The sequence below is a fragment of the Pelobates fuscus genome, chromosome 13 (genome assembly GCF_036172605.1).
Source record: "Pelobates fuscus isolate aPelFus1 chromosome 13, aPelFus1.pri, whole genome shotgun sequence".
Lineage (NCBI taxonomy): Eukaryota > Metazoa > Chordata > Amphibia > Anura > Pelobatidae > Pelobates > Pelobates fuscus.
Window position 1 is genome coordinate 22,470,664 of NC_086329.1, and position 15,127 is coordinate 22,485,790.

At 39.8% G+C, this 15,127-nt stretch overlaps 1 protein-coding gene across 4 annotated transcripts in view; it reads right to left on the reverse strand.

The window, feature by feature from the left end:
* Positions 1–15,127, reverse strand: part of CEP128 (centrosomal protein 128) — a 188,918-nt gene that overhangs the window by 105,168 nt on the left and 68,623 nt on the right. For all 4 annotated transcript variants that reach the window (XM_063439720.1, XM_063439721.1, XM_063439719.1 and 1 more), the window contains exons 17-19: positions 12,594–12,770; positions 12,337–12,396; positions 5,619–5,811 (exon numbers count right to left, since the gene is read on the reverse strand). In XM_063439720.1, the coding sequence (XP_063295790.1) occupies positions 5,619–5,811; positions 12,337–12,396; positions 12,594–12,770 (430 nt within the window). The remainder of the gene's footprint in view (positions 1–5,618; positions 5,812–12,336; positions 12,397–12,593; positions 12,771–15,127) is intronic.

Genomic DNA, 15,127 nt, shown 5'->3' on the forward strand with positions numbered 1-15,127 from the left:
AAGATCCCAGTAACCAAGATGGTCTGTGGGAGGTCCAGAAAAGGGATTTATTACACATTTCAAAGCCTGCCTAAAGAATGTTAATGATTTTGGACATCCTGCTAATCTATATTAGATTATATTGTTTACAGTAAAGTCTTAATCACAGAGATATATTGGGTTTCAGATTATAATGATTAAATACCTGTGATTCCTGAACACAACTTCTGTAAAGAGAGATTTACAACAAAGAAATGGGAAGCAATGGAAGTATAACGCTTGCTCCACATTCATATGGGGGTTGCCTCTTATCTAGCAATGTGAAAAGCAGAAGATGTCTGATTGTCTTATAATGTGCATTTTGGGTTGCACGTGCTCCCCTGCTGTATCCATTTCAGAGTATAGAAGGGTGAGGGGACAAATTAACAAAGTTTGTTCTTAATGCAATTCCTCCACCTGCAACGTTTGCATTTGTTTGGGGATGTTGTGTATGTACCGTATATATGTTTGCAATAATAATGTGTATCAATGTTGCTGTTATAGCTGACTTCTTAAAGGGTTACCCCCATCCTCCATGACCACTTCTGCTTTTAGAAGTAGTCATGGTGGTTGGAATCAGTATGTACAGTGTTTCGGCTTGAAACACTCCCCGTTATTATTATTAATATTTATAAAGTGCCAAGTTCCGCAGGATTTGGCAATTGATTGGACATGAGGGGTAAGGAAGTGGTCAGAGTCAAAGAGAAAACCTAGGCAGCGAGCCTGCAAAGTAGAGCAGATAGTAGCGACACGGACTTGGAGGGAAGCAGACAAGGGAGTAGCAAAACTTAAGGGAAGTTCTGTTTTGGACAGGTTAAAGGAAATGAGCAGCCATCCAGTTGGAAATAGCAGAGAGGCAATCAGAGACATGAGTCAAGAGGGGTGATGAGAAATCAGGGTAGGACATGAAAATGTGCATGGCATCCGCATGGAAATGATACTGGAAGTCAAAGGAGCTGATGAGTTTACCAAGGGTGATGTAGGAAGAGCACCACGAGAGAGTGGTATCTCGAAGACAGAGATTATGGAGGATGAGAAGAAGCTGTTGATGATGAGCAGTGTCAAAAGCACCAGAAAGATCGAGGAGAATTAGCATAGAGTAATGGCCATGGGATTTTGCAATGATAAGTTCATTGGATACTTTGGTCACAGCCGCTTCAACAGACTGATGAGCGCAGAATCCAGATTGAAGCAGGTCAAGTAGAGAGCTGGATTTGAGGAAGTCTGTCAATCTCACATACACAACTCTCTTAAGGATCTTGGAGGCAAAAATGGCAGTGGTTGGATGGGGAATTAGGGTCATGGTTGGGATTCTTTTAGAATCGGGGGAACAGTTGCATGTTTGAAGGGTAGATGAAATGTGCCAGAGGAGATGGAGAGATTGAAGATTTTAGTGAGAGGCAGAACAAGAGAAGGAGACAAAGTGCGGATGAGATATGAGGGAATAGGGTTGAGGGAACGGGTGGTGGGGCAGGAGGAACAGAACAGGGTAGAAACTTCTTCTGCTGTAGCAGGTGCAATTGAGCATAGGACAGCTGAGGGAGTGTGGTTAGAGGAAAAGTTGGTAGGGGGTGGAGAGAGATAAGAGATCTCTTTCCTGATTGTAGAGATCTTTCCAGTGAAGTGAGTTGCAAAGTTTGTGACGGTCAAGTTGGTAGGAGGAGGAGGCACAACAGGGCGAAGAAGAGAGTTAAAAGCATGAAACAGTTTTTTGGCTCGCGGGAGAGTGTGGTTATGAGTGTGTTGAAGATGTTTTCTTTTGAAGAGGAAAGAGCCAGACTGTAGGAGCGCAGCATACATTTAAAATGAAGGAAGTCAGATGCAGAGTGAGACTTTCTCCAGCAGGGTTTAGCAGTTCTGCAACATTTTTGGAAGTATTGGGTCAGCTTCGTGTGAGATTTAGGCAATTGTATGCCATGGTATAAATAGTAGAACAGAAAAGGACACAGTGGCGCTAATCTTTCTGAAAACTGGTGCAGCTAAAATTACCCGAGTGTAATGTCACCTTTTACAAGGTGCATCAGGTATGCCCACAGGAATTTGGAACTGGTAAAATTGCAGTTAAAATAAAAGGTGTATATATATATATATATACAAATAATATATATATATATATATATAATAAAATAATAATAAAAAATATATATATATATATATATACACATACACCTTTTATTTTAACTATTTGTTTAAATAAAATTTCTTATACCTACCTTCTTTGGAGTTTGGAGTCTGCTGCAATTTTACCAGTTCCAAGTTCCTGTGGGCATACCTGATGCACTTCTACTACATATCTCAAGGATGAGATGACGAGCGCTATAAGTTTAGAGCCAACTTCAAAAAGGCTCTGAAAATTGTGAGTTTGAAGAAATATTCCTCTCACGTTATTATTTGTTATATACAGGTTACACTATGCGTGTTTTATCTATTTGTATATAGCTTATTAAGAACAACCTGTAGTTTGATTACCTGAGATATTTTATGTGTAAGGTAAAATCCACTTTTTTCTGTGTGCGCAAATCAACCTTTTTTCCTTAATTGTATGCCATGGCCTAGTTGTACCCCTGGCACATATGACTGTGGCACCCCGGAACATAGTTCTGAACTAAGAAATGTCAATTCCATGCATAAAATACATCTGTTGTCAGCGTGCACTGTCTGGATGTCTGCTCCCTTCCCACCACTCCCTCTCCTTTTCTCTGATAAAAACGCGTACCTCCTGTGACATCATGAAAGGGAGTAGAAAGCCCTGCCGGGAGCTTTACCTGGCACTGGATTCCAGGTAAGTAAAAACTTATTATGTTTATAGTTATGGGGAGATGACATGAAGAAAAATTTCATAAGTTAAAGTAGTAGTAAAAAGGGTTGGAGTAACCCTTTAAACATACGGTGAGCTGTAGTGATTATTGGACTTTGCGTGTCCATATTTATTTAAATGAGATACAATAATATTGATAATACAAATATTTGCTATTTTTATGAGTTTGATTCAACAACACTCTTACCACGATTGTGAAAGAGCCTCTTCATTTACAGATCTATGTTTAACACTCCTTTATGACAATTAGCACATGACTAAACATTAATAAACACTTCAATATGTGTTAAGCCATGTTTACTATTCTAAAATCTTTAAAAAAAAAAAAAAAAAAAAATTGTTTCAATTATTTTTAAAGCTTACTTGTTCACGTACGGCCAGTTCAATGAACATAAAACATGTGTTTTGCATATACCAGATTTTTTTTTTTATTTCTGCTGATGTAGAGACAAATAAAGTATGATTTGGATCAGCCGTTGGAACGTCACCAGCGATCGGCAGACATGTGACTAACCAAGGTTATTTCTAGATTTTATATAGAGAGCAAAACAATGGGAAGCACATAGTTTGCAGGCAATTAAAATCCTCTGTAAAGGAGGTGACCTCCTTGGAGAAAGAATACAATGTGTTATTGGTCGTTTTGGGTCAAGGTTAGACAAACTATATACAAAAAGAGGCATAACGTTTCAAATTCAGTAGATAAACGTTTGTGATTGGGAGTACCCACTGTGTAGATCAGGGGTAGGCAATAGATAATGGAAGATTTCAGTATAAGTGCATTAAATGCTTGTTACAGTAAAGCATGTGTGGATTAGAGAGACCTGGAAAGTGTCAGACTGTCGCTGCTTTCTGAATTTACAACGATCATCCAATACCCCAGACTTGTTTCCTTGGGGGAGAGGAGAATGTCATTCACTACATAGCATTCATAACTGAATGGTCTAAAGTGTCTCCTGTTCTTGGTTTGAAGCCTCATTAACAATGTTTTGAAACATGCAGATATTATATACATCTCCACAGTATGATGCATGCTTTCCTTCACAGTTGTATTGGGGTTCCCAAATACAAACAATTTAAGCAGTCATATTTTATCTGTAAAGAGACATGCTCAGCACACACCACAGATCACTTCCATCTTGTTCTGGTCTCCAAGTCACACAGCAGAAGTATATTTAATCCCCAAACGTGCTAAGGAATTAACAGTGTGTAGCCAGCAGACGTGAGTGGGGTCGTGCATGGGAAGAGTTATGGAGGAAGCAATGTGTGGTGCTTGCTGCTGTGGTCTTGAATTTCTTCATACACAGTTGATTTTGTTGAAATGATACTTACATGTTTAATATATTACTTTTAGTAGTCCTGAAAACACTCAATACTTTTGATTTACCATAGTAAACTGAGGAGTGCTAAACAGCAAGAACCACGAGAGGTAAAATAAGAGCAATACCTAATCCAGCACATTTTGTTTTGTTTTAATCTTATTTATATTTTTTATGCTTTATATAATTTTATGTCCAGGAATTAACCCCTTAAGGACACATGACATGTGTGACATGTCATGATTCCCTTTTATTCTAGAAGTTTGGAAGGGGTTAAGAGCAGACTATAAAATAAAGATACTAGATCAATTTTAACCCAATACACAGTTTAACCCTTAAGAGCAAGCATAAAAAAAATTACTAATTAATAAGTAATTTTATTATAAACAAAACGTATAATTATTTATTACACCACACTAACGTTTTATAGATTAAAGAGAAAATGTGCTTTACTGAGCTAAACACTTTTCACGTACTACACAATTTATTGACCTACCAAAGATTTCCTCCAATAAGTATAATTTAGGTATACATTTACAGGGACACTCCAAGTTGGATGTTACCCATTTAGAGTTTTAATGTTTTGTATATATAACAAAAAAAGTGCGGGTTTGGAAGAGACATGAAATGATGGGCTAATGGGCAAAAGCTAACTTTATTAAAAATGATAAAATACTGTATGTATAAAATCTGTTTAAGACTGCTTTCTCAAGACAGATCAGAAAACCCCATCTACACAAGATGTTACATAAAATATTTTATTTGGATATTATTTCTATTATAAAAAGGTAAGACACCCTCTCAGACAGTCATAACGCCGCTCCCCACTTGCTTGTGCCTAATTCCCTCAGAGATCTGATATTTGGATGATCATATATGCTTTTTTTCATTACGTTCTAAGTGCAATTCATACAAAGTGAAACATCGGGGTCATTTTAACATTACTCTAAATATTTAAAAATCCACAGGTCATCCCTTAGTCTGACCATTTCACCTCTCCAACCTATAAAAGATATTATGAACAGCCAAAACATTTCTAAAGAGAAATAACTATTACTCCTCTGAGATTCACACCACTGAATAAATAATTGAAAATCACCACTTTGTTAATCTTTCTTTTTTTTACCACAAGATGAACCATCTTATTGCACTCTACAAATTATTAGAAATCTGTTAATTGCTAATTATGCTGCCGGCTACAAAGAGATCTGGTGCAGTTTTACTATGCAATATTTAATGTGGATGTCAGATTTGTGGTAGTGGAAATGGAGTCTAAAGTTGAGAATCAAAGCCTAGATGAATAGATTGCGGGAATATCATACTCAACAATACCCAAGAATGCATTGAACATAAAGAAAAATAAATTAGAGCCAAACGGCACTGGATGGACTTTCAAAATAACTAAAACTTGAAGTGTTCCGCTTCACACTAAAATACTTTATTTTCAGTTGGTTGATAGCACTCACCACTGTTCTCCCTGAGACCATCTTCCAGTTGGTGCTCTTGTTTCTGTATCCGCTGGTGCAGAGCTTCCTGTTCGTTCTCTTTTCTAATTTTGAGTTCTTTTAGTTGTTCCCGGGACTGCTGGTCCTGGGCGCGCATCTTCCTCTCTCTGCCCTCCCGTTCTTTTACCTCCTGACACAGCCACTGCAGCTTGGTCTGTAAGGCACAAGTCATCAGGAGCATCAACATCTGTCTGCAACAAGCCGCATAGGTCTCTTTTCCTCATGTGCTGTCCCCTAACACACCCTGTGACATTGTGAGAAAGCTTCCACTCACATACGGAGATGAGAATGCACTACTATGAATTCAGTATTAAATGGACAGTGCAGATGATCAAAGGTCAAGCACACAGATTCAGAACAGAAACAAAGGAGGAGGATTTGTTAAACGTGTCATGTTCTGAAAAAAGTGGTGCAAAGTTTTAAGTGTTCCGTCACCATGAAAACCAATGGAAAGGAAGATTCCTATGGGTAATTACTCAACTCTTACACTGGTCAGATCGCGACATTTTACATATAGCGTTCTAATAGAGTAGCATTAAAGCTACTGTGTCAATAATGATTATCTTTGTATGTTACCACTGCAGATTATGAAATCAAATTACAATGAAGTTGTAAGTTAATTAAGTATGTATTATAGACAGGGATTTTAAGGGTGGATGCTTTACATTAAAGTCCATCCAAATCACAGGTACTCAGGGTTACTATACAGCAAATATGTCTGTCCTCCTACTAATGGATGCCAAGGTAAATCCCTGATTTATGAACGTAATAATAATAATAATTCAGGTTACAAGCAAGACAGAAGAGGCTCTCATAGTACAAAATATATTACGAGGATAGATATAGTGCGGGGCTCTGGGCCCCTCTGGTAACACGGGGGTTCCGGCAATTCAGTAACCAGGACCTATGTGAAACAGACTGTGTTCCCATCCCAAGACAAGCATCTTCCTGCTCTAGCTGTGAAAATATTAGTCTGCAGGTGTCCCTGGCAAAGAACTACACATCTGTACGGCTGGCCACTAGCCAACTGGCTAAAAACTGAATAACTCGTTCTAACACTGTGGCTCAGAGGCCATAAGAAGTGTTAAGAATCTAAGGTTTCACTGTTTGTAGAAGTGAAGATAGAGAGGGGGAAAAAGAAGAGAAGCGAATGCCTGCATACCTACTGCACCAACTATTATACTTGTCATATACCCTATAATACACAGGCTGTACATCTATTGTACCACCTACTGTAAACCCTGCATATTGATAGTTGGTAAGAGGAATGTGCCCTTATGATGGTGTATTAGGAGGAGAAAGGCATAAAAGTCTGTAAATTAGGAGGACAGAAGCACATCTGTGTATTATGAGGGAAACAGAGGTACATGGCTTGATAACTGTGCAATATGTGAAGGAGATAGACATGTAGTGTAGAAGGAAGAGGCGGGATATACATGTCCAAATGTTTGTGTATTAGGAAAAGGAAATAGGTATAAGTCCAGAGTATTAGAAACAGGAGAGTTACATGGCCTGTTGCCTGGTCCACAATTTCAGGATTAGAAATAGGACAGATTAAAGGGTTTCTGTTGTCTTTGTAACAGGATCAGGTGAGAAAGCACGTCCTGTTGATTGTGCTTATAGAGAAAATGAGAAGTGTTTGTATTGCTTTTTCTACAGTTGGTAGAGGGGAGACATATGTGTCCTTCTGTGTGTATATCAAAACAAGGTTACCAGTATGTATACTTAAACCATGTTCTTAGAATGTATGTTATGTTTGTATAAATAATATTTGAAGTCCTGCATCATACCGTTTACAGTTAGATCCTTTCCTTTAGACAGCGTGCATTTAAAATGGCACTGTCAAAATAATTAGTTGAAAATGCCAACTTTGAAAATTGTGCCATTGTAATTACACTCCATTTATCAAGTGTAGTGTATTTACAGTATCACTGATAGAGAAAAAACTAGGGTGGTGTTGGGGATTTGGACAGATTGTTCCATGGCCTTCCTCAGATACTGCCGGAACCAGGGTGTTGGTCATATTTCTTCCTCTTCCTTTTTCCCCCCTTCTGCATCACCATGTCTAGTGGGTTCATCATATATACGCCCACAAGATTCCGTTTATCTGCCCTGCCCACAAGATTCCATTTATCTGCCCTGCCCACAAGATTCCGTTTATCTTTATTAAGGGAACACTACCCAACCAACCCTATATTTTCGCATGTATCTACGCCCCAAAATCAAAACACATTTCCTTGACAAAAACCTTGCAATTTCGTGAGAGATTGCTCATCGTTGCTGGTGACCGTAACCTGGCCATTGACTCTAAAATAGATATATTCAGAGGACACAACTCTGTCCAACCCCATTACCTGAGACAGGCACACGAGGATGATAGGGTCTATTCTTACTTTTCAGAAGTACATGTAGTCGATTGGCAGTCCTAATATCCTCTGAAATACATGGTATGACCATGTCCGATCACTCCCCCGTGTTTGCATGACTGAGGCCAGCACAAACCACATTCTAGGCAGTGGAAATTGAAGGAGAATTTGTTTACTGAGGCGGACAGTGTTGAGAATGCCAATAGGATCCTGAGTCAATACTTTAATGAAAATGAATTTCAGGAAGAAACACCTATGACCACCTGGGAGGCACACAAATGTGTCATCTAAGGTCCTTTCATAAGCACATACATACATCAGAAAAAGGAGCAGTCACGTCAGGCTAAGCTGGTCCAGTGCGTTGCATCTCACAAAGTCCACACTTTCAGTTGACACATATAAAGATCTCTTTGAAGCCCATCTTTCTCTGAAGCTTCTCCATACTATTTGCAAATCTAACAGCTTCTATGAATACTCTGACAACTGTGGTCATTTACTTGATAGGATGTTAAAGAAGAATAAGACAGCTTTGCCACATTTCTAAAATCAAAACACCAGGTGATAGGTTGACTCAATTCCCAGCTGAAATCACAGCTGAGTTTCATTCATACTATGCAAGCCTATACAATTTAACACCCAACCATTATTCCTATGAAATCCAACGACACACTGAGTCACAAAGGTTTTAGCCCAACACATTTCCCAAACATTATCCCCTGAGGTGGCAGAAGAGTTGTACTACCCGATGACCCTAGGGGTTTACAAAACAACCTGAAACTATCCAAAACAAACAAGTCCAGGGCCCAGGTGGCCTCCCTCTTAAATACATCAAATCTTTTGGTGAAATACTATTATCTAAACAGCTAATTGGACTGTACTCTCTGATGACTGAGTTCAGTTCTCTCGGTGATGCCACCATCACATGATCCCCAAACACAGCAAAGACCCAGCTATTATTTGCTAAGATCTTTGCATTAGGTATAAGAAGAATGTAGTCCTGAATTGGTGCACCTGGATCAGGTGGGATTTGTGCCTGGTAAAGAGGCAAGGGATAATACAATTTCAACCCTTAAGTGTATGCATGCGGCCCGACCTTCAGGCCACGAGATCCTTCTCCTCTCTACCAATGCTGAAAAGGCTTTAAACCGGGTTAATTGGCAGTTTATGACCACAAATCTTCAATCTATGGCATGTGATCCACATTTAAAGGAACACTATAGGGTCAGGAGCACAAACATGTATTCCTGACCCTATAGTTTTAAAAACACCATCTAGCCCGCCTGGGCCCCTCATGCTTCCCCAAATATAGCAAAACCTTACTTGTATTCAAGCCTGAAGCTGTAGATCTGCATACTGTTTGCCTCAGAATAGCAAGCTGTCTGCTGACATCAGCAGAAGTGGTAGCCTGATCCTGATCCACAGTGCTTCTCTATAAAATTGGCAAAGACTGACAAGGACGAAGATCAGGGGCAGAGCCAGCACAATTCAAACACAGCCCTGGCCAATCAGTATCTCCTCATAGAGATGAATTGAGTCAAGGCATCTCTATGAGGAAAGTGCAGTGTCTGCATGCAGAAGGTGGAGACACTGAATGTTTGGATGCATTTTAGGCATCCATGACCCAGGAAGGATCTCTAACAGCCATCTAAGGAGTGGCCAGTGAAGTCATCACTAGGCTGTAATGTAAACACTGCATTTTCTCTGAAAAGACAGTGTTTACAGCAAAAAGCCTGAAGGTAATGATTCTACTCACCAGAACAAATTCAATAAGCTGTAGTTGTTCTGGTGACTATAGTGTCCCTTTAATGTCATAGATTGCTTCCATCTCTACACAATCCCAAGCACATGTATTAATGGAAAACTTTCACCCACATTTCAGATTAGAAATAGAACGAGACAGGGTTGCCCTCTCTCCTGCCTTCTGTTTGCCCTCGCTCTAGAAACTTTTCTGGAGATGGTCAGATGATAAATGGGGGGGAATCGTGGGGTTCACTCTGGGACACATGGAACACAAAGTAGCCACTTATGCAGATAGCATGATGTTTTTTGTGGAGAGATCCTCAGTGTCCCTTACAAAATCTGCTGGTCGCTTTCTCTGAATATGGACATCTCTCAAATATGAAACTTAGCAGGGATAAATCAGAAGTTATTACCATTACTCTTAAAGATGCAACTACCTGGCACCTGAAATCCCAATTCAGGAGATCTGGGGACAGCTTTACAACAACAATTTCAATCCAATAACCACAAACACATAATGATGGTCAGGATAAATGCCATTACAATGAATTTGTTAGCCAGGTTACTGTTCCTTTTTTAAACTATCCCAATTAGATTCTAAGAGCTTTTTTCAAATTCCTGGGTGCCTTAAAGGAACACTATAGTCACCTAAATTACTTTAGCTAAATAAAGCAGTTTTAGTGTATAGTGTATTTAGTGTATATATCATTACCCTGCAATTTCACTGATCAATTCACTGTCATTTAGGAGTTAAATCACTTTGTTTCTGTTTATGCAGCCCTAGCTACACCTCCCCTGGCTATGATTGACAGAGCCTGCATGAAAAAAAAAACTGGTTTCACTTTCAAACAGATGTAATTTACCTTAAACAATTGTATCTCTTTCTCTGTAAATTGAACTTTAATCACATACAGGAGGCTATTGCAGGGTCTAGCAAGCTATTTACATAGCAGGGCATAAGAAAATCTTAATTAAACAGAACTTGCAATAAGGAAAGCCTTAATAGGGCTCTCTTTACAGGAAGTGTTTATGGAAGGCTGTGCAAGTCACATGCAGGGAGGTGTGACTAGGGTTCATTTAACTCCTAAATGGCAGAGGATTGAGCAGTGAGGCTGCAGGGGCATGTTCTATACACCATTAAGCTAAAGTTGTTCTGGTGACTATAGTGTCCCTTTAATCATGGGTCCCCCAGAAACAAACACTGTTAAGATAGTGGTCACCTTCTATTATTGTCCCATTTTGGACAATTTTTTTTTTTTGCACTGATGAAGACTTTTTTATGTCAAAACGAGTTTGCACTTAACGGAAGACTTATTTAAGCTGCGGTAGTGTATATGTTTTTTTTTTGTTGCTCTGCACACTGCTTTTAAATGTCCTATTTTTATAACATTTTATTATTAATAAAACGTTTTGGAGATTATCCCGAGTCTGCCTGTGGATGAATCACCATAGCCAGTATTGGCACCCTGAAGCTGTTTATACAGAGCCTGGCACGGCTCTACACTTGTGAGTGTAATCTTACCATTGTTTGTCTTTTACTGCTATTTTACAGATTATACTATGTGTGGTTATATTTATTTTTTGTAGATTCCAAGGGCTGTATTGTCTCCTACATGTGTATATCTACTGTGTCACATATTGTGAAGTATATTTTATCCTCTATTTTTTGACACTGGGTGTTGTGTATGTTAGGTAGTGTTTTCACCACAACTTATTTACATATGTTAAAGTGATTGGGGAAACACCTAAAGTCATATACACACCTACCATTACAAATCTTAAAGTGCCTATACACCTACTGGTTTTCAGTATTATTTGTTAAAGCGCCGATACTATCTGAGCATCAGGTGTTAACTATTTACTCAGTATCCCCATTATACAGAGTCCACTCCCATAGAAAAAGACCTGTCCAAAAACATTACCTCTTCCAGCAGCATTATACCTGTAATAACTGCTAATATTTATTTATTCGTCAAATGCCAGGGCATAACAGAAAATCAGAGAATCTAAATATAGATAATTCAGTATCTTAGAAACTATTGTTGCTGTGAAAACAAATTATTCTCAATATAAAATAATTAACAATAAGAACAAGGTTCTAACAGGGTAAAAGCATTGATCATTGTGCCCTTTGGAGTAAGTATTAAAGAGATGGAACTGGAATGTATCTAAAGGAAAAACAGAATGAAAAAGAAGAAGGGAGAAGTCTGGAGGGAAAAGGAAAAAGTGGAGGCGAATGTTTGGCTGAGTCTCTCCAGCTGTTTCTCTCTGTGTGGCCGGCTCTGCAAACAGCTGGAAGATTCAGGCATATACTGCCTAGAGCTGGGACATTTCCACATTGTGTCCTGATTTGGGCTGAACCCGATATGGAACACACTATGTAAGACCTCTTAAAGGGGTACGGGAATCAAGGAGATACACAATAAATAGTAACAATAAAAGGTACCCCACAATCCCTTCTTCGCATACTGCCTTCCAAGCACACAAAAGATAGATGTTAAAAAACATAGTGCAAATGGCAATACAATTGTGTTTATTATGAGCACTCATCCAGGATCTCCTTGTGGCCTTACCTTAGTTTCTGCCAACCAGTAATGTGGATCATTCCTCAGGTGGGAACCAACTGATATGGCCTTTAATAAGAGAAAGCGAAAAAAAATTAAAAAAGATATCAATGCCCTTCAATGTAAAAATGATCAAACATGATTCTCTACTAAACCAAACATAGCAAAGAGAACATTCAATGTATGTCTAGCCAGACAGAGTAACGCAGGGCTATGGACCAACAGAATAAATAGGTAAGGGGGTGGGGGGGGGGGGGGTGATTTACTTTGAATTTCTCCAAGAAGTCCATTGACATGAGCTGGCAGGCAGAGTTTATCTCCATCTCTATAGTGCTCAGGATAGTTTCCTGTTCTGTCTCCAGAGAGCTCAGCCGATCTTGCAGATTCTGATTGGTTTCTTGTACTCTGTTTATAGTTTGTTCCACCGAGGATGCCTGCTGCTCCTGTAATTACATACCACTAGATATAAGCACATCTGGATATCAGGCAGGGTAAGGCCTTCATTCTGCTTGCATGTCATTTAAGGGCATAATCATACAAATGTTCCCCCAACAAATCGTGTGAAAATGTAAGAAACTTTCCACACAACAGGAACATCTTATTCCCCATTTTTGATTTCTGGGACACATCTGGTTGTTGAAGATATGCCTGCAGGGTAACCTCCTGCTGTGTGTCTGAACTGGGTTACTGCAGTTAGACTGGCAGGGGGCATTAAAAGGACATATTGTGAACACATCTGATCTGGATAAGCACAGTATCACAGTCTGATGCAGGGCAAAAGAACAAAAGGAGTGCAGACACAAACAGGGCCTTTCATGTGTGTCGCAAGCCATCTTTCTTAAATTGTGTCCCCTACATAAGTCAGTATTCTGTTATTGCCACAGAGTAACCTCTCTCTCTTGGCCCCAAAAAAGCAGTCCATACAGAATATCCCAAACACCAACACACAATGAGCAATAAAGCGTTCCATAGGTTCATTTATACATCTGTTTACGGCAATATTTTCTCTGAGATAAACGTATTAGAATAAAGCACGGTTTATGTCAAACACATGCATCCTCAAATAAAAAGTAAAGTAATAAAACTCTGTTTTTACCAAAAATCTAATAACCCATGTGGTTTGCTTTCTCAAGCTCTCAGCTCACAATCCATATGAGGCACTAATTTGCAGAACCCTGGACAAAAGGTGCTGTTTCTGAAAACACAATAGTGTGGACAATACCTGTGTACACTTACTTCCTGGCTATCAAGCACTTACAGGCACAGCTGGGATACGGACAACAAGACGTATTTATAGCTGAAGCTTTCAGAAGGGTAAAATAGATGCATGGGATGGTTACAAAATAGAACAGGGCTGAAACAGTCAAAAGAAGCAAGAGAGGGATCACAGTCGACAGATACAAGAGATGTGAGAAGGTTACTACATATAATAGGAGCAGAAATGTTCATAAATATAATCATCACTTTTACTGGATCCACACCAAAATTTGGGGTTTTGTAAAAATGCTGTATCAGTGGGTAGTGTGAAGAGTGCTTTGCTACTTTATGGCGTATGGCCGTGTTTCATCACTTACAGGCATAGTTTGGATATTAGCAAACTGAATATCTATGAAAACCTCATCAGGGAAAAGGGATATTAAATATGTCAGGGCTACAAATCGGGACACTCTAGCTAAAGTGCTGCAAATCCCAGGCACCAGGGCAAAATTTCTTATTGCCATGGTGACCTGGCGCCTGGGATTTGCAGCACTTTAGCTAAAGTGGCCGGATGGAGGAATAATGGAGTCGGACGGTCGCCCTAGGGAGCATGGAGGCAGCCCTGGGCTTCATGAACGCGGCCGGGCTCAGGGAGCATGGAGGCTGCAGACTGGGAATCATTGGAGGCGGCAAGCTAGGGCAACGTGCGAGGGGGCAGTAATCTTCTAGCAGTTCCTCTCTGCTCCCTTGCCCTGTATAGTGATGCTGGGAGCCGGAATATGATGTCACTCCAGCCCCAGCATCACTATAGAGAGCGTGCAGGGAGCAGAGAGTAAGTGCAGATAGAGTACTGCTCCCTCGCACACAGGAAGAGAGAGCAGCCCCACTGGACCCCAGGGAAAGATCCACTCAGCTTTCCCAAAGGTAGGGAGGCTGGGTGGATTCAAATTAAAATAAAAATGGTCAATTTGTGAGTGTGTGAGAAAATGTGTGTGTGTATATCAGTGTGTCTGTGACAGTGTATGTGCCAATGTGTGCATGTCTCTGTGTGTATGTTTTAGCGTTTGTGTGTCTGTCAGCGTGTGTGTGTGTGTGTGTGTATGTCTCTGTCAGTGTGTGTCAGTGAGTGTATTTGTAAGAGAGTGTGTCTGTGTGTGACTGTCCAAGATTGTGGGTCTGTTTAGGTACCTGCCCCCCTCCGATAACATATGAGTGTGATCAGATGAGAGTGAGGTATTTTACTCACCTTTTTTCCCATGCCGTGCTGGTTTCGCCACAGCTTGTCCAGCCTCCATGATCTCAGCTAAACCAATGCTTTCTGGAGGATATTGTGCATGTTCTCTATGGGTAACATTCAGCACCTCCATGCAGAGTGTGGAGACGCTGAACAAAGGCGCTGCAAACTGTCTGAAAATGTAGCGTTTACATTGAAAAGGCTACAGGGACAGGCTATGGGCACTGGAATAACTAAATTAAGCTGTAGTCCTTCTGGTGACAATAGTGTCCCTTAAAAAAATTGTATTTCTCGATGTAAATTAAACTTTGCTAGTTTTTTGTTTTTTTTTAAACTGGCTCCTAACTTTTTTAGCTGGATCCAAGATGC